General features: G+C 35.6%; 1 protein-coding gene across 1 annotated transcript; it reads left to right on the top strand.

The window, feature by feature from the left end:
* The first annotated feature begins 24 nt into the window (after positions 1–24).
* On the top strand, positions 25–18,333 carry LSMEM1 (leucine rich single-pass membrane protein 1). Its single transcript, XM_025175938.2, has 4 exons — positions 25–2,299; positions 3,476–3,598; positions 8,971–9,111; positions 13,176–18,333. The coding sequence occupies exons 1-4, from the start codon at positions 2,140–2,142 to the stop codon at positions 13,361–13,363; spliced, it is 612 nt and encodes a 203-aa protein (XP_025031706.1). The 5' UTR covers positions 25–2,139; the 3' UTR covers positions 13,364–18,333.
* The last annotated feature ends 353 nt before the right edge of the window (positions 18,334–18,686 follow it).

Here is an 18,686-nt window from a genome sequence, read left to right as displayed (position 1 = left end):
CTGCTGGAAGGGTAGGTCCTATGGATTGTGACTAGTTAACTATTTTATTCTGTATACATAGTTACTGAATAAATGGTTCATCCATGCTGATTGGTAATAGCATGCATGAAATGGAAAAGTGTTTTTTTCGTAACAAAATAGTGCCACCTGAAATCTTTTGTTGGAACATTCTGAATTGATGGTTTCCCTGAGGGACAACATCTGCAATGCCTTACAAGTTCCATATGGAATATAGGTCTAAATGTTTCTGGGTATAGGAACAGTGAGAACTCAGAAAAAATCCCTTGTTGCTTGATTTTATCCCAGGGCTGCAAAAATAGAGCAGTGCTATCTGCCACTTAACCTATAGAAAAATTGGCCTGGGGAAGATTTTTTTAAAAAAACCCAAAACCATTAAATGTTTTAGGAAAGCTTGCCTAACAGACACGGATTTGCCTAACAATCGATCAGTTACTCCTTTTCTGGACTTTTGTGCTTATTTGTACTATAGTTGGCTACAAAAAAGTATTACATTAATAGCATCAGCAAAAAAAGGCATATCACATTAACACCATTTTGGTTGCTAGCTAACAAAAGCACCATGGTAGCATGTTTAGAAACTCGACACAACAGGATAAGCAGTGGCTGTTGTAACCAAACTACAGCTCAACAGATTACCAGCAGAATCTTGGCGTTTACAATTTACAGCCTGAAAATTTGTATAATGTACACATATAACTTTTGCATTTCCCAAAAACTTTGCCTCCAGCAAAAGAAGGCCAATACTAGCCTGAACTTTGACTTTCCTGTGGCATACCTATGAGGTATAGAAATTTGCACCTTGGAATTTTACAGGACTACATAGTAAAGGATATGACTTAAACAAAATGGAAGAAAAATAGCAATTGTGTTTGTGAAACCAAAGGAAAGATCTGAATGAATGTGATCTGATACAGTGGAATAGATTTGAATGCATGCTTTGAAGTAAAGATGTAGGCTTAATTACAAATGAAAGAGCTAAAATGTCAATGTATGAATTGGTGTCATCTAGATTGTTCTTGGTGTGCATGAAAGTAGGAATTCATATACTGGAGATAATTGCATTTTATGTTCCAGTGAGGATGAAGGAATGCAGTATGTTAGGGAACAGGAATGGATAGGTGGGAATAAGACAAAAGAGGACAAGAAAAGTGATTAGGCCATTTGGAGACATAAGAATTAATGTGAATGTGAATGTGATTAGTGAATATCTCCTTAGAAAAAGTTCTGTTTTGAACACATGACTTCTGTATGTCTATTTGTGTATCCTCACTGCAAAGGAATAATTCTAAAAGCATAATTGATTTGATTTTTATGATGAAAGATTGAGAGAATTAGTGAAGGATGCAAGGTGGTGAAAGTGAGCCAGGCCCTTATTTGGTAATGTCAAGAGTGGATCTTAAACAGACAATGAAGAAAAAGTGAAAATCTAGTGCAAAAGTAGAATAACTACAGCAAGAAAAAGTACTAGAACAGTTTGGAGAAGTTTTAGAAAGCAGATTAATTTCTCAACAGAAAGAGTGGACATAAAGATAGTGTTGAAACTGCATGGAAGTGAGAGAAAATTACCTTACAAAGTGCCAGAAAAGTGCGTAGAGTTACCCTAATGGGAGGTATGGAAAAAGTATGTGGTGGAAAGATAAACAGAGGCTGGATAAGCAAGGAATGTTTAAAAAGGCAAATATATATATACAGAGCTGTTTTGAGGGAAACTATTTTTGGAAGCCTGTTATGGCATAGGGCCCAGTTACTGGAGGGACCCCCTATCTCCCATGGCCTCTGACCATCCAGTAAGCTCAGGCAGAGTTGGGTCATCTCAAGTCCCTTTGATCAAACAATGCCACCTACTGGGACCCAGCAGGCTTGCCTTAGCTGTTGCACTACCTGCTCTCTGGAAAGATTTCCTCCTAGAGATCCATTTAGTCCCCCCCCCCCCCCGGGATAATGTTCTGCAGGTTTTTAGAAACCTGGCTATAATGAAGAAGAGTGTATAAAGTAAAGATCACCAACACATTTGTAAATGTGGTATAATTAACACTGCGGTCTACGTGTTGGCTTTTAATTTATCCTGTCCAAGTATTTGAAACCTGACAACTTTGCTGAAATGAATACTAAATATAGATGGTAACAGCATTCTGCTTCAGAGCTGAGCTTGTAGCTCCAGTTAAGACATTCAAGTGGATCTGGGGAAGAAGACAAAGGAACAACGTTGCTGTTTTATGCAGTTTTCCAGCATTTTATTGTGAAAGAAAAAAAAAGTTTAATTGGGGATGGTTTAGATGTGAGTAAAATTCAGTTCTCTAAGCCTTTAAATCTGTTAAGAAATTATTCTTTGATGAACTGAAGTATCAATTTGTTAATTGGTAGCTTTTGCATGTTAAAGTCATTCATGCGACAGATGATAGTAGTAACTTAATAAGTACTGAGTCCTCTGTAAAGAAAGCTGCCATTTTCTACCTCTAGTCAATCTGAAAGAAATAAATGGATATTGCATTATGTTTTTAATTGTTCATAAATTATAAGTGTTTAAGAAGTGAGCTTTAGGTATTTCAGATGATATTTAAAATCAATCACCATATATTTATATTAGATAAATTAGATACTGTATATTAGAGCTAGATTAAGTAGAATCCTATTTCCTAATTTTTGCTTCTTGCCTCTTGGAAAAAGAGAGTACCCACCTTCATTAAAATATCAAAGGACATAAACACTGGTGGTAAATATTTAGAGTGCTGCAGAACATATTTTCAAATGCTGTCTGACCTTCTAGATGTTGAGCTTATCATGAATGGCTTCCAAAGGGACAATCCCAAAATAGCAATAATGACGTGGCTGTTGAATGTTATTCCTTTCCAACACATGATATTTTCCCAAAGGAACAATAACCCATCTGTTCTGAATTCAATCAGTGTTGCATTCATATTTTTCTAATCAACATGACCTGTCCTTTGCAGTTGGAATCTCTCATTGTAGTCCTCAATAGTTGGAACAGAATGAATGTTTTTGTGGGTTTCATGATTTAGTGATGTTTGAAAGAGTCCTGTTCCTCCAGCTTTCTCTAAAGAATTGAAGGTTTAATTGAATTTAAAAGCAGTCTATGGTTTAGTTCTAAGACTGACAGCAAATAAGCAATCAAAAGGAATCAAGAAGCAGCAGTAAGTACTGTAAAATTCATGTATAGTATTTGTGTAGCACAGGCTGAATGAAGCAGTATAGCCCAATGCAATTTTGCAGCCGTGCAATGCAGCTGAGGGAAAAGCATAGCTTTAAGGGATTCAGGCCATTCAGTGAGTTTATATATGACCATTCAAATGTGCATATTTAAATATAGCCTATGCTGCATGAATGGGACACGTAACTTTCTCTTACCTTGTATACATCAGCATACTTGAGCTAAACTCCTACAAAGTCCAACATCCTTTTTTCATTTTAAATAAAGTCTATTGTCATCTCATAGGTATGATGGAAAGTTCTTCTGAAAGTGTCTTTAAAAATTCACATGAAGAAGGGAAACTTTATGCTGTTGATTCACTGAACAACTTAAATGAACACGTTTGTGCAGCTCGAACTCAGCCCCCAAGTATGTATGCTACAAGATATTTTATTAACAGCTTTTCAGGTTTGTGCATGCTGCTTCACTTGATGGCATTTAACAAGACAAATACATTCTCTGAGTGGCTTAGACAACACACAATAGCTAGTTAAGTGGTGCATCTGAACAAGTTCTCACTGATCTCAAAACAATGTTGCTGTTGCGTGCTTATCCCTTCAAGGTTTTTTCTAGTAAAGCAGTAAACTATTATTTGATCCACCAATGAAGTCGTTCCAATGAATGTTTCCTCAAAAGAATAAATAGAATAATGAATTAAACAGGCACAAGAAACCCCTGACCCTCTGGATGATGCTGAATTAGAATTTCCAGTAATACCATTGACCATGCTGGTCAGGGCTGCTGGAAATTGTGGGTCAATAATTTCTGAGAAGCAATGTTTCCCTTCCTGTGAAGAGTACATTTGGATTTACTGAGGCAAAATGAACTAGCAGTGTTATACTTCATAGACGTAGAGGGTATGTGTCATGTTTGCATTATGGGTTAAATCAATATGAATTTTGCATATTTTAAAAAGATTTAATTCAAAGTTCACGCTCTTCTATGGCTGAATCTTTTAGGCTATAGAAATGAAGATTATAATTTTTTAACAATTATTGTTACCTAACAGAATAAAAGTAATGTTACATAAACTTATTTTAAAAGATTACTCAGTATTTATGCCTTACATGTGTTTCAGATCCTATTTGGAAACTATTAAATTTTTTTTTTTAATTCTAAGTCAAATAATCTTTAATTTGCATATTTGTCTCTAATATACACAAAACAATATGGCTATTTTTATCAGCCAAAACTTCCTTGGTGTATATTTCCAAAGGCACTTTGGAAATTAGTTTCTTGATAACAGTCACATTTTGTTTTTCGAACAGATAACTGCCTTCTGTGGTTTGTCTTTCAATTGGAATATAAACAAACAAATAAATACATAAATAAATAAATAACATGAGGCTGAATATTACCAATAAATGCAAAGTATAAACCAGTATATTCTGAATAAATGGATGGGGAAAGGGGCAGTTTCAAGTTTGATGTGCCATCCAACATAATGTTCTCTCATTACTTTTTTCTTTTGCCATTAAAAACTCTCTCATGGACTTTTCCAAAAGTGTGTCTTTCACTGATAGTCATTGAGCAGGGGTATCAAAGCAGGTGCCAGGAAGGCAGTTTGGCCCAAGATTCAAGCTTAAAAGATGACTCTTATTTTATTTTATTTATAATTTTATTTTTGGAAAAATGTTTCAGATCTTTTCTAGTGCCTTGTTTAGTTTTTTTTGGGGGGGGGGGTTGGTGTGTGTTTCATGTTTAATTTTTATTATGGGCCTCAAAAGGTAGAAGTAGCCTAAGACTTCTGATGAGGTCATGGCGAACTGAAGATGTCCCTGAAAAATGGGGATATAATGGCTGAAATTCGCAGCTAGATGCAGGATCTGGGCCAGTAAAATCTCTCCAGAGAAAGAAGAGAACTTGAGATCACCCATATGCGCTCCAGACCGCTACACCTCATGAGTAAACCACAGGAATTGATGTTTTTGCACTCAGCTGGTAAATGGAGGGGCTGGGAGTCGAGGGATTCCATCTAAGCTCATAGTTGTAATGTAGCTTTTTTGGACTCAGAGTTTGGCTGATCCTCTTTTCTTAATCACTTTGGAATTAATTTTTTATTGCTTTTTAAATATTGAGAATCTCAGAATTCAAGTATTATGGTATTCACTGGGTGAGTTTTCTTCAGTCCTTTATGAAAGAAGTTTTAAGTATGAATTTAAGGATTTATAACATTTTTTTTTTTTTGGAATTAACAGCAAAAGAGTGATTAGAGTGTTGTTTTTAGAAAGTTATAAATGGACTAAGGGTCCAGAAGGATTTATATAAATGGATTTAAATCAAAGAATCCTTCCTATGGGAAACTAGCCATGTTTTTACATTCAGAAGAAAAACAAAATGATAAGATGGGACTTTGAAGGCTGGACACTAGAGAGCACCACAAATAAATAAAACAATGGATGTATTAGAGATATGCATGAACAAATGACTCAGAAGCTACTTTTAAGGATTTCTGCCATTATTGATAGACTAGATGTTGCTGTGGAAGAAGAACAAGTTGTACTGGACAAGAAGGAAAATGATTCAAATCTGGACTTAGAAATGACAGACTACAAAAAGAATATGGAACAAGATGAAACACTGAATTTACAAACAAAACTGGTTGTTTTAATTACTAAAAAAGACATACAAATAATGCACCTGAAGAGTGACTTGGATAGCCTTTTTATATTGGAACTACAAAAGGCTGTGGTTAATGTCAGTGACCTTGTGAGAAGAGACCAAGAGAAAATGAAAAGAAACCATGTGTTGGGATATTATTTGAAGGGACCTAAGACCAAGATTGTTGGGAGTAGGGGGGGAAAATATAAGTGGGTTTATTTGACCAAGGTTAAAATAGATAGGTTGCTATTTCTGGCAACTTTTCATGGATTTTTTTCTGACTAGGACTGGAAGATCATGTTTTAAGGTTTTGTTTTATAGACAAGAGTTATATGGGGAAGAGCTTATTCCTTGTTTTAAACTTACCTGATTAAGGTTCAAATACTTATATTGTTATCTCTATAACTTTTATTAGGTTTTTGCTGATTGTATTTGAAAGATGAGGTTTGAGGGATTTCTTTAAAAATAGAAAATGAGATATAAATCTAAAAGGAAGGAATTCAAGTGGGTTTATTAGATTAAGTTTGTAATAGATAATGTGGTTATTTCTGGCAACCCTTAATGGATGTTTGCTAATTAGGATTAGGATTGAGGATGAAGCTTTAAAGATTTCTTTATAGAGAATGAGGTGAGATATGGGGTGAAGAAACTGTATTTCAAGAGATGGTGATAAGTTGTTAAAATTGTTTATACTTGCTGGGATGGAGAGGGAAGCTACCGTATTTTTCCATCAATAAGATGCCCCCATGTACAAGACGACCCCCACTTTTCCAACCCAAAATTAAGAAATCAATATTTTAAAGATAGTGCAGAACGCATTTTTATTTAGTAATTAGTTAACATTTACCTGATACACTCGGTGGGAGGAGGTCCAAACCATCTCTCTGCAGCTCTATTTCCATGCTCTTTTGCATAACTGATTACATTCAATCACGAGTGAAACTGCCAATAGCTTGTCTCTGCAAAGAGACTTCCTCTAATTGGTTTGTTCAGCATCAGCTGACGTCAGTTACATAAGGCTCGTGATTGGAAGAAGTCTGTTTGGGAGACAAGCTATTTCACTCATGATTGGAGGCTAGTAATAGGAGGAAGCCTGTCTGCAAAGTATGGGCAGTTTTGCAACCGCACAGTTCTCTCCTCTGCTGACTTCCTTGAATAAGACGCCCTTCAATTTTTAGTGTAAGGATTTTAGAAAAAAGTATCGTCTTATAGTGGGAAAAATACGGTACTTCCTTTTTTAAAAATTATTATTTTATTATTTTATTTTTTCTTTTTCTTTTCTTTTTTTATCCTTTATGGTTTGTATTAGTTTTATCTGTATAATATAATTTTTAATAAAATTATTAGCAAAAAAAAAAAAAGATAGAAGTGGTCTAAGTCTGTCTGAAGCTGTGAGAAGGCCTGGCATTTCCTAGAATGCACCTTATTTAGTGTTGGTCTTGAGCACTGAGGGAAATTAAAGGAAAGCTATCTGAGAAGTCCAGAGCTACCTGAATTATAACAATTCAACACACATTTTTACTCACCTAACCTAGGTGTGTTTTGAATTGTTATAATTCAAAATAACTCCAAAATTATTGATAACTCCAACCCACCCTGCCCAAATTTCAAAAAGTTCAGCAAAGCTCTGGTCATTTGACCTGCAGTGTCACCACACTGCAAACAGTTGCCTTGTGACAGGTGAACATCACCACCTACTTGGAAAAAATAAAAACTTTTGGCATTTGTGAAAAATATTCCAGCAGGTAGGGAGCGTAAGGTCTGAGGCAGGAAGCAAAGGGTGTCCAGGCTAGAGGGGCTATTATGTAAACATGTAACAACCACTTAACCTCAGACACCAACTCTGTGCAAAGAGAGATTATTCAGATGAGGAAGAGGCCCTGAGTTTAATCCCATGAGTGTATACAGTCCCACAAACAATAATTGTGTTTAGTTTGGATTTTGTTTTGTTTCATCTGCAATAAAGAGTCTAATACTGTATAGCTAAGCTAGACCTATTGGCCAAACACCCTGAAGACTAAATCCAGGTCTGCTTGGGCACTGAGGGAAGGCTCAGGGAGTATGAACAGCAAGATGCATGAATCCAATTATCTAACGATATGAGTACAACTTTCTGTTGTAGGAGGGTGATATTGAGCAGAGCAAAGCTAAACTCAAGACTGAAATAAGGACTAGCACATTGGAATTCATATTATTGATGAGATTCACTATCCTATTTTGATCATCAGGTATGCTGCTATTCCAGGATGCGACATGCAGCAGTGGTTAAGACTGGTTTGCATAAACCCTGCCTGATAAATAGCCTGGGTTCTGCTCAGTGCAGATTGTCGCTAATGCCTTTCAAACTTCATGATAAACTGCTTCAGTGAATAGGCTGTAGCACAGAGTATTTTACATGTGATACAGTGTACATGTATGACACATAAAAAAAATCCCAGCTTTAATCCCTGGCATCCCCACGTAGGTCTGGAGAAACCCCTCTCTGAAATCTTAGAAAGGTGATATCCATCAATATTGGCAATACTAGACTGGACAGATTAACCAGTATAAGACAATTTCCTAGGTTTCTAATTATTCTTTAAGGGGAATACTGTTAGAAGTTACACAGAATTTTTTAAAAAAATGTTATGGTCTTTCTGTGAATAAACACCAGGGCTGGGAAAGATGGGCTTCAGAATGAGTGGGAACACATATGAAGCATTTCTGTGATTCATTAAGGCAGCCACATCTTTTTCCAGAATCTGTTACATAAGTTGTTCCTGGCTAATGAGAAAATTATCTCATATTAGCTGTAAATTTGTTACAGGGCAGATTTTTTTTTCTAATAGTCTTTTGTGTGTACAAGGCTATTATTTTTAATCCATGGCCATCTTTCTAAAGCCATGATTTCTATCTCCATGTACTTTATATAATTAATTATGGAATAAACAACTTGCTTTTCTGGCGTAGGATGTTTATAAAATGTTATGAGATGTGATTTAGTTTAGTTGGCTGACATTATTGCATTACTTGTAAGGGGAATAGCTGGATTAAGTTCAACAAATATGGTTTATTTATTCCATAGAACTGGAACAACTTGTCATATTTATTGTTAATGGCCATTACAAGACTTTCTCTTAGAATTTTATTCTTTTTTACAGTGGTCTGCGAAGACAACATAGGTAGTAATGGTTGTCCAATAATTCAAAGTGGCATAAGAGGGCAAAGCTGGTACTTTGTCACATTGATCATCATTTTAATTGCCAGCCTGGCACTTGTTTCTTTTGTAATAATCTTAATAGGTAAGTAAATACACCTTAATTTTTAGGATATTGATTGTAATGTATGACTAAGCTAGAATTTAATGGGATGCTTTATGTTTATGGCATATTCTCTTCTTTCATAAACAAAAGATGAACAAATGAATGGATATTGCACGATGATTGTATGAAAGCCTTTTAGCAGTAGTCTCTATATTCAGGAGCTTTAGATCAAGAGAAATCCAAAAAGCCTTTTACTGACTCAACGTTGGCTTGTTTTACAGTTGGAGTGATGGAATTTTGGTAGTATAATTTGATCAACTTTCCTTCTGGTAGTATTGTTTGATTTGTATATTTATTAAATTTTATTTATTTAAAATATATATCCTGCTTTTCTACTACAAGGCATTTAAAGTATCTAACCACAAAATTAAAGTATTTGCAATAATTTAAAACAAGAATTAAAAAAAATGAAAGAATAGGAACTTGTTAAACTTGCTTAACCTTATGTTTGAAAACTGTAAGTATTGAATGGAAGAATTCTATAACATGGAAGAAGCTCAGGCCCATGTAGATACTGGCTTGGTTTCAGGGAGAGAAGCACTCAGCAGGAAATCTCTCTAGCACATCATAAGGAATGGGAACATTTATGGTGGAGTAGGTAGTCAATTTGGTCCTTCGATCCCAAGCTGCTTAGAGCTTTCAGTCATATGAATTATCTTGAATTGCACCTGGAAAAAGATTGATATATAATTGAAATAAAACCAATGTGATGCTCCCCGTTTTTCCTAATTCTAGCTTAGAGCTCTAGCAGTTGCATTTTGGACTAATTCTAGCTTCTGAAGGGTTTTCAATGGCAGCCTTCAGCACAGGGTATTACGGTAAAATAGCTGAGCGATTATAATGGCTTCTTGACTATATCTGTATATGTCTTGTGTCAATAAACCAATGTTAGCTGAATAAATCTATGCCATAGTAGTTACCTGATCTTCAGATGTTGGGTTGAAAAGCCAAGCTGTCTCAATCTATCCTTCATTCTTTTCTATGAGCTGATGAAAAGGGGTGAATGTTGGACTATGTGCAATGCATATGAGACTTTAGTTAGGATTTTGATTTAGGTATGATTTATATGATAAATTTGATTATGATATATTAAAATCTTATCTATGGATAATGCCTTGAAATAACCATTGCATTCATAAAATGTGTAACAAATGATTAAATATGATAAACTATGCCTAAATATTAGTTTTGAAAAACTTTTATTAAGATATATAAAAGGCACAGTTAAAATACAAATCAGAGAAGATAGAAAAGAGGATAGAACTAAAAGAAAAAGACAAAAACTAAAATAGTGAGAACAGATAGAAAAATGAAATGGAAAGTGACTTCTGACTATCTCCAATACAGATATAAATACAAATAAAAAAGGTTAATCTCTTATGCCTAAATATTAGTTGAGGAAGATAGGGATAAGTATCCCCTTAGAATACAATTCTAGCTTTCATTTATTTAAAACATTTACTGCCAATGAAGTTGATCTGGATGCTACAGGATGAACCAGTCTTGGTTATATGATCAAATACATACTTGCTGTTGCCTTCCTATTCCTTTGCAGAGTTATCTTTGCTTTGAGACACACATTAGAAAATAATGAATGCTACTGTTTGTCAAGTAATAGCGATCATAGTGGGAAGACTTGATTTAAGCCAAATGAAGTGAAGAAATCTGCAGAGTTATTTTTCCAGGCCATGTTTGTTAGCCAGAGCTAAGGTACAAGTTATCCACATTTAACTGGAAGCACGCAATGTCTACGTAAAATCTAGAAAGAGGATACACTGAACTCTGCAAAGTGCTTTATTTTTCTGTTCCTGCTTGCCAGTTGTTTTCTTTCCGGGGGGGGGGGGGGGGAACCTTCTATGCATAACTTTCTGAAAGCCAGTGGAGCTAGATGGGATTGAATCTGACAGGTTTCTTATTACAAATGCAAAGGTTTACCATTACATTTACTTTTAAACAAAGAAAAATTATGAAATCCTGGATGAGACAGAAAAATAAAGAGTTTCAGGGCCTTTAATAAGGTATTTGTGGCCTGAAGCAGAAAGCAACAAAGAATTCACTTCATTTCAAATACAGAACTTGTTCTATATAGAACTTGTGTGAATTGTGTAGATTGTGAACTAAGAAATCTTACTTCAGCACTGAAAAGGTCACTGTTCTTGATTCTGCATCTGAGGATACTAGGTTACTTAAGGGACACAAAGCATCCATGGAGCACATGCTTCTCAAATTTCACAACATCCCACTGCTGATCGAAACCAAGGGTATTATGTATCCATTTCAGTTTGGTTTGTTAGAACTGTTTGTTAAATTTTTCCATACAAGGTGGCTAATCCAGGCAGAATGGGAAAGACAGCCTGAAGCTATCTGACAGGGTTGGAGCTCTGCATACAACAGGTAAAGCCAGACCCCTGACAGACTTTCCAGAGTGCGGAAAATGTGAGGTTTTGGCTTAGCTCTAGTTGTTTTGAAATTAATGGGACATAAAGAATTTAATAAGAATTTAACTTATAGTGATTCCTTTTAATCAAACTTGATGTTCATAATTGTGGTTTATGAATGAAAATTTTTCTCAAACATATTTATGTATATTTAGTTCAGTGAGAACTAAAATTGTAATTATATCAACCTAATTCTAAGCAGAAGTGTTGCTAGTAAGTTTAGGATTGTAGCTGATGCCTCTAACTAGACAACTCCTTAAAACTTACCAAGAAATGCCATCTTTAAAAATCATCAAGCAATTCCATCTAGCACAACAGAAACTGTTATACGGAAGAGTTTTTTTGGACAGTCTTACATTCCAAACCCACTGTATTATTCAAGGGTTCAAAGTATTGGAAGACTGCAATCATGTCCCCCCTGTACCTTTTCTTTAGACTAAACATACTGAGTTCTTTTAATTGTTCTTCATAGGATTTAGCCTCCAAGCCTCTCACCATCTTTGTTGCTCTTCTCTGCACTCTGTCCACTTCCTCAGGATCCTTCCTTACTGTGGCAACCAAACCTGACACAGTATTCCAGATGCAGTCTGATCACTGCAGCACAGATGTGCAGTTCTTGTGATCTCGACATTATAGGTCTGCCGATGCAATCCAAGATCGCATGGCCTGCTTGCTTATTTATTTATTTATTATGGAGCTGCCTACTTGGCACACAACTCAGGGCAGCATACCTTATCAATAACAGTAATAATCAAGACAGGCTACATAATAGAATAAAAAATTAAAAACACAATCCAAAACCACAACATACCTAAGCATCTTGGGTCATATTTAATCCGCATCCAGATCTTTCTTACAACTGCTGAGCCAGCTATAACTTAACTTGTACCCGTTCATCTAGTTTTTCCTATTCAATCCTATTTTAAATGGCAATGCTTCATCATACAACATTTGAGAACCACTGATTTATTAGCATTGCTATGACACACTGTTTTTTAGTTTTTGTTGAAATGTGGGTGCATCTTTATTATTATTTATCATTTTGAGAGATTAACATGATGAACTGTCAGAACCAACTGATGCCTCGTTTAGATAATATGGCATCTCAAACACTAGCATCTGCTGCCTAAGTCAACTGTCCCATTTGATAGCGAGTCCAGGTCTGTACAGTATGGATTTAGTGGGGATTAGAACAATTGTAGTTGACAATTTGTTACTGAAAAGCAGAACCACTGGATGGATGGATTTCAAACATGTTTCAGGGGATACCTTTGCAAATCTGAATGCACTATGTCTCTGGACATACTATGCATGGAGGGAGTGTCATTCCCAGTGTCATTCACTCATGGTATCATTCACTTTTTATAGCGAAAAATAAAGTGGCAGGGTTTGTCCTGTTTCATTATGCTAAGCTAGCATGATTGCCACTGTACAGAGACTATACTGACAGAGAGCAACCTGTCTTAAAACTTCATATATTGCATTTTGATCACATTTAGACTGGTGCCTGAAATGAGCTATTTAATATGTTGGTTACAATATCCATGTAATATGACAGTGAAATACTTGTTTAAACTTAATCATCCTTTTATCTTTTTTTAACAGTTCACACCGGAGACAAGATAGATGAAGTTTCAAGAAAAATAGTACTAGAAAGGAAGAGCATTGAAGATTTGAAAAAATTAAACGACATGATATTACAATACTTCAACCAGACAGAAGCTATGAAGATTACAGGAAATTTCAGCACAGTGCGAGCAAGACAATTGAGGTCTGATTTTTCAGGCTATTGACCAAAGAAAGCTAACCTGAAAGTACAAGCAGGAGTTCACTCTGCTAGGAAATCCATTCTCAAGTTGCTCATCAAATATTGGATGTATTCTATTTAATAGAGATTTCTATTAATCGTCCTGTAATATTCAGGAAACCTGTTACAAGCTTTTATAATGATGGATTTCTCTGTAGCGTTGCAATTTCTAGGTCCATGGTAATTCCTGTGGTTATTACCACTTAGATGGATAAGCCTGTGGATAAGTACTGCAGCCGTGGCTGCATCTGGACTACCAAATGAGAAATGTTTGTATTTTGTTTACATTTTTAGACTAGGATATACCTTAAACAAACCTGCATCATGAGATAGCATATGAGATATGCTATATGGAGATCGCATATGAGATAGCATATGTGAAGAAAGGAGAATGCACTGTCCCTTAATTTGGAAACAAACACTTTGGAAACATGCCACTCAGTAATCAGAAAGATCAGCTACTTTACTTAGATTCCAGTTGCGGCATGACTGCAGTTTGTGCTCCAGCCAAAAGACAAGAAAAAGCAGCAGTTTTTCAATCTGCAGTTTACATGAATTATCTGACTTCCAGAGCCTGACGTTACCACAAAAGATTCACGTAAAGAAATGAACTGTAAACAACTACAGAATCAACTCAAGAATTTATATTTTATAACGGATTTATAGAAAGTCTTCACTAGTGTCTCAGCTACTTGGCCATGCATTTCACATTATGCTCGTTTGAGGTCTTGAACAGCAATGAGCTCATTCTTGAAAGAGCAGTCTCACTTCTAATTCTGAAGAAAATCCAATCTTGCAAATTGATGGAATGTAATTATGGTTTCTCTGGTTTTCCACTTGTGTGATTTCCTTATTAACCTGCTGTTATTCTTTATACACTGCAGGATGCAGCTTATTTTCAAGCTATGTCAGCTTGAACTTAAAGAAACACTTTTCCTCAAGATTTATGATAATTTCTGAATTGGCTAAACCAGGTACTTTAACACTTTATCAGGCTCTGGAACTTGCTAGTTTGTTTAAAAAAAAAAACAGAACAAAAGCTCTAGCAATAGAAAATTGTTAGAAAACTAAAGAGTGTTATGTTTAGCTTTCTTTGCATTAAAGAATACTAAAGATATTGCTGATATGCAAAGCTGGATTTTTAAAAACAGAACATTGGAAACAAAGACATGCTATCAGTATCATATCACTGATACTGCATCAGATAAGGTACAGTTGCCTAGCAGTATGAATCCCACCTAGAAACTCAGTCTCTTTGTACTGCTTCTCTGCCAGTTTAAATGACAAATTATATTTCTTTTTCTCATTTCCTGCCCTGGGCCTCTTCCCAGCATATGATGAGTATTCCCAGCATAAGAAGACTATTTCTGATAATTAGCTCCCATTAAGGAAACATTTGTGGTAGACAGCAATCAGCTCTACAAAAAGGGATCAACCAACCACAGTAGGAATAATTATTATTATTACCATCTACATCAAGTTCCCTAGTCAAAAAGTTCTCATATTTATTAATAGATGTAGCAAGGATACGTACTGCTCATCAGATTGTCAATTCTGACAGCACTGATTAATTATTTAAGAAAGCAAAAAACATGCTATAGTTCATGCTATGACCATCCTTTTGAAGAGTGAAAGAAAAATGCCTGCATTGTTTGAAAAAGCCATTTGAAAAAAATACATGGAAAACCATACCAAATTGAATATTATTGCACAAATCCAGAAAGAGTCATGTTTCAGTCTCAATGAAATCACTAGGGTATTCATTGCAACAGGCTGAAAATCCTTTATAAAAATCAAAACACAAAGTATGACAGCACTATAGCAAGACAAATAACCTGCTGGTTTCAGCATCAACAAGCTGAAAGTTTGAAAAGAGAGATTAGCAGTTCCCTAATTTTTTGTTTGTTCTTCTTTTCCTCCCATTGTGAATAATGAGAGGGAATAAATTTACACTAGTTTGAATACTGGTTAACATGTCTCTACTATTTGGGGGTTGGAGGATGGATCCTTTGGGTCCAAAGCTTTCTGCTGTTAGGTGAATAGCAACCTCCAAATTATTGTACTGGATTTCCCACTTTCAGTTTGGAGCTTTACCTCTGTCTTGTGACTGACCTGCATTTTTCAATTAACACCAGGAAGAGAGGCTGCTTAGACAAGGTAGCTCTTCCTATTTACTCTTGCAAGTTGTGAGATAACCCACTTCCAGCTCTAACCCCAATCAGATAATTATTTCCCTCTTTTGTTGTAGCAGGTGCCCAGTGCTTGCTAGACACTTAATCCTCATTAATATCTAACCTCCCTTTGCTGATGCCCAAACTAAGCAACTCTGGGGGTGGAGGGGGAAAGAGAGGTTACAGGGCTATAAAACTTGCTCAACAAAGGCAACCCGTTTGTGAGTCTAATCAGGAGACCATCCTTGCTGTTTGGACTCATCCGGCAGATTAAGGATGGACCCCTGGCACTGTGAGTATATTTGGGGAGGATTTCTTAATACATTTTCTTCCTGGGATCTCCCTTGCTGTTCTCGGTCTTTGGTATCCATCCTGCAAATCCTAAATGAAGTGCTCATGCACAAATTAGCAGCATCAATTGTCAACCTCAGAAAAGTAGGCCAAAAGAATCCTCTGGGCCATGTACACAATCCCAGGGATTACAGGACTGTAGCTTAAATTATTTTAAATGAAATTTGGATGTAACAAGCAGCGCAGTTCCCTACATACCTACTCAGAATGGATTATGCTTATTCTCAAATTGGAGGATATTCTACAGTATATCTTTGGATCTAAGGCTTTGTTTCCAGGATTCTTCAAATGTTGTATTTGACTGAATGAAAATTATTACTGCTCTCGGTAGCTGAACACATACTTTTAAAAATCTTGCATAATATTCCAGATTATGTTCGAAGGTTGTGAACCCCCGTTTTTACACTCCTGTTGACTCTTGAAAAAATGAGAACAGAAAGGTCTTTTTACAGAAAGGAAAGTTTCCTTTCCATGGCACTAGCAAACTATATTGTAATGTGCACTACTAACAGAGGAAGGACACCCAGTGATAAATACAGAGTGATTCAAAATCAATTAAAAGCCTTTAAACCAGAGGTTCCTAAATGTTTTGCCATCACACCTGTCAGCCTTACCAGGTAGACTAGACAGGAAACATGACCAGATGAACTAATTCTACTTTATTGTAAAGCTACATTAACAGAATCTTGCAAGTCTGAAAGTACAATTCTCCTTTACAGCCCAAGAAAGTAGGGAGGGCCCCTTCTGAGCCTCTTGCCCTACTCACTATCTAGCTGCGGGCTATGCTGTCTCTTATCTGATCATTCCCTAGGCAGCATCCCTTCGCCCCATCTCCCAAGGTCTTTCCCACATACCATTACGTCATCTCCCTTTAGTGTAATCTTAATGTACACAACTCCCTTAAAAATCCAAATACTGTACCAATATGAGCAGAAATGAACAATGAAAACAATATAATGACATTTTGAGAAAAGCAGTTATTGTAACTAAAATCTTCTTCACACCTCTCCTGGACTCTGTCTGCACCTCCCCAAGGAAGTACACCTCACTGCTTGGGAAACCTTTGCTTAAATTATAAACATTTGCTCACTGATTTTGAATCACTCATCTCTGATACAAGACATTTTCACCACAATCACAAACTATTTTTAATATGGGATATGTAATTTATGAGTGTTAACATTGGATAAGAACCAAAGGGCTTATTTAGATTCACCAAAATATTAAGCCATACTAGGAATAAAATATACTGAAGACCAGGATACGTGTCTATAAAACAAGAAGTACTTAAGAATGAAAGAGATTACTCAGATCCATATATTTTCAAGAAATAGCAGTTTACAAACATCTGTATATAACCTTTACCAAATGATACATTTTGCATTTGATACGACAGTAGCTATTCCTGCATATTTAATACATTATGTTTACTTTTATTTCTTTTAATTCTATGCTCCCTGAATCTTTTTTGGGAGAGAGTGACTCTCTATTTATTAAACAAATAAATATGTTATATGAAACATGCTTTTTGAACTGTCTCTCAGGTTGATATTAATTTAATAATGTGGTCAGTAAACCATCTTTTTTCTGTTACTTTTGCTCTAATAGTTTTGCCCTGAATAAGTTTATTTGCTGTAATTCCATGTCCTTATCTATGGAATTTACAGGAAGACCTTTGATGACTATTGGATTATGTGGTCTAATCATGTACTAAGCATCTCCAAGAGAGGATTTACATTTCAGAAAGTTCAGTGTTTATCCACTAGGTGGTAGAAATCTGTCATCAGAGAAATGGGTTGTATATGAAGGTTATTTTATTATGAAGGATAGGGTAAATAAAGACAACATTACTTTAATATATTAAGTGCCATCAAGTCAGTGTCAAGTCTTAGTGACCACATAGAGACCACATTTTTCTCAAGAAACATATAGAGATTTTCTACGAGAGCTTTAATATACACTTAGTATATACCAATAAAAATAAGTTACCTGAAGAGGCCATCAGAATTATTCTTAATTCTGACTTTGCAAAATAAATGCAAATTATTTACCTGTGATCTGTGTTTTAGAAGAAATGAGGGGACTTGAACTACAATCTCTATGCAGCGATTCATTTGTACTGCTGTGATCATGATATTCAAGGGACAATGATCTCATGCACTGGGCTGAACGAGAATAGCTTCCAACTAAGTATGCACAGAATTGCAGCCATGTCACTAATACATGGGGGGGGGGGGGCAGAGACCAACACAATTAAAAAAAAATATGTTCGAAATTTCCCTGCACAGAAGTATTTTACAAGATTCCAGTGGTGATAATGAAATGATAAAAGTTTATTGTCCACAAAAGACAGACAATACATAACAATGTAACCATCCTAATCTTAAGCATATTAATTCAGACAATAAGCCTCACTGAGAGCAACGGGACTTCCTTTTGAGTAAATAAAATAGACCCATAATTAATTTACTAGGATAGTCTCCCTGAAATCAATAGTATTTAAGCTAGTCATGTTTCCTTTAGGCCCACTGATTTCAGTTAGTCTCTTCTTAGTATAAGTAAACCAGGATGCAACCCTTTATTCCAGTACTATAGCTATTGATTCTTCACAGGAAAATTTTATTTTGCACACCATAAAATTAACCCAAATTAATCTGTGTAGTTCACTGGTTTTCTTTAAAGACCCAATTAGAACAATAAAGGGCTGCATCTTAAAATTCCATGACCAGATTTTTCTTATCTGTCTTTTGTTTTACTAATTTTCCAGTCCCACCCCTTTCCTATTCA

This window comes from Python bivittatus, unplaced genomic scaffold, assembly GCF_059951505.1.
Source record: "Python bivittatus isolate LINGU-HERP-01145 unplaced genomic scaffold, Pbiv_v1 ctg000330_np1212, whole genome shotgun sequence".
Taxonomy (NCBI): Eukaryota; Metazoa; Chordata; class Lepidosauria; order Squamata; family Pythonidae; genus Python; species Python bivittatus.
This window is presented reverse-complemented; position numbering and strand designations above follow the sequence as displayed.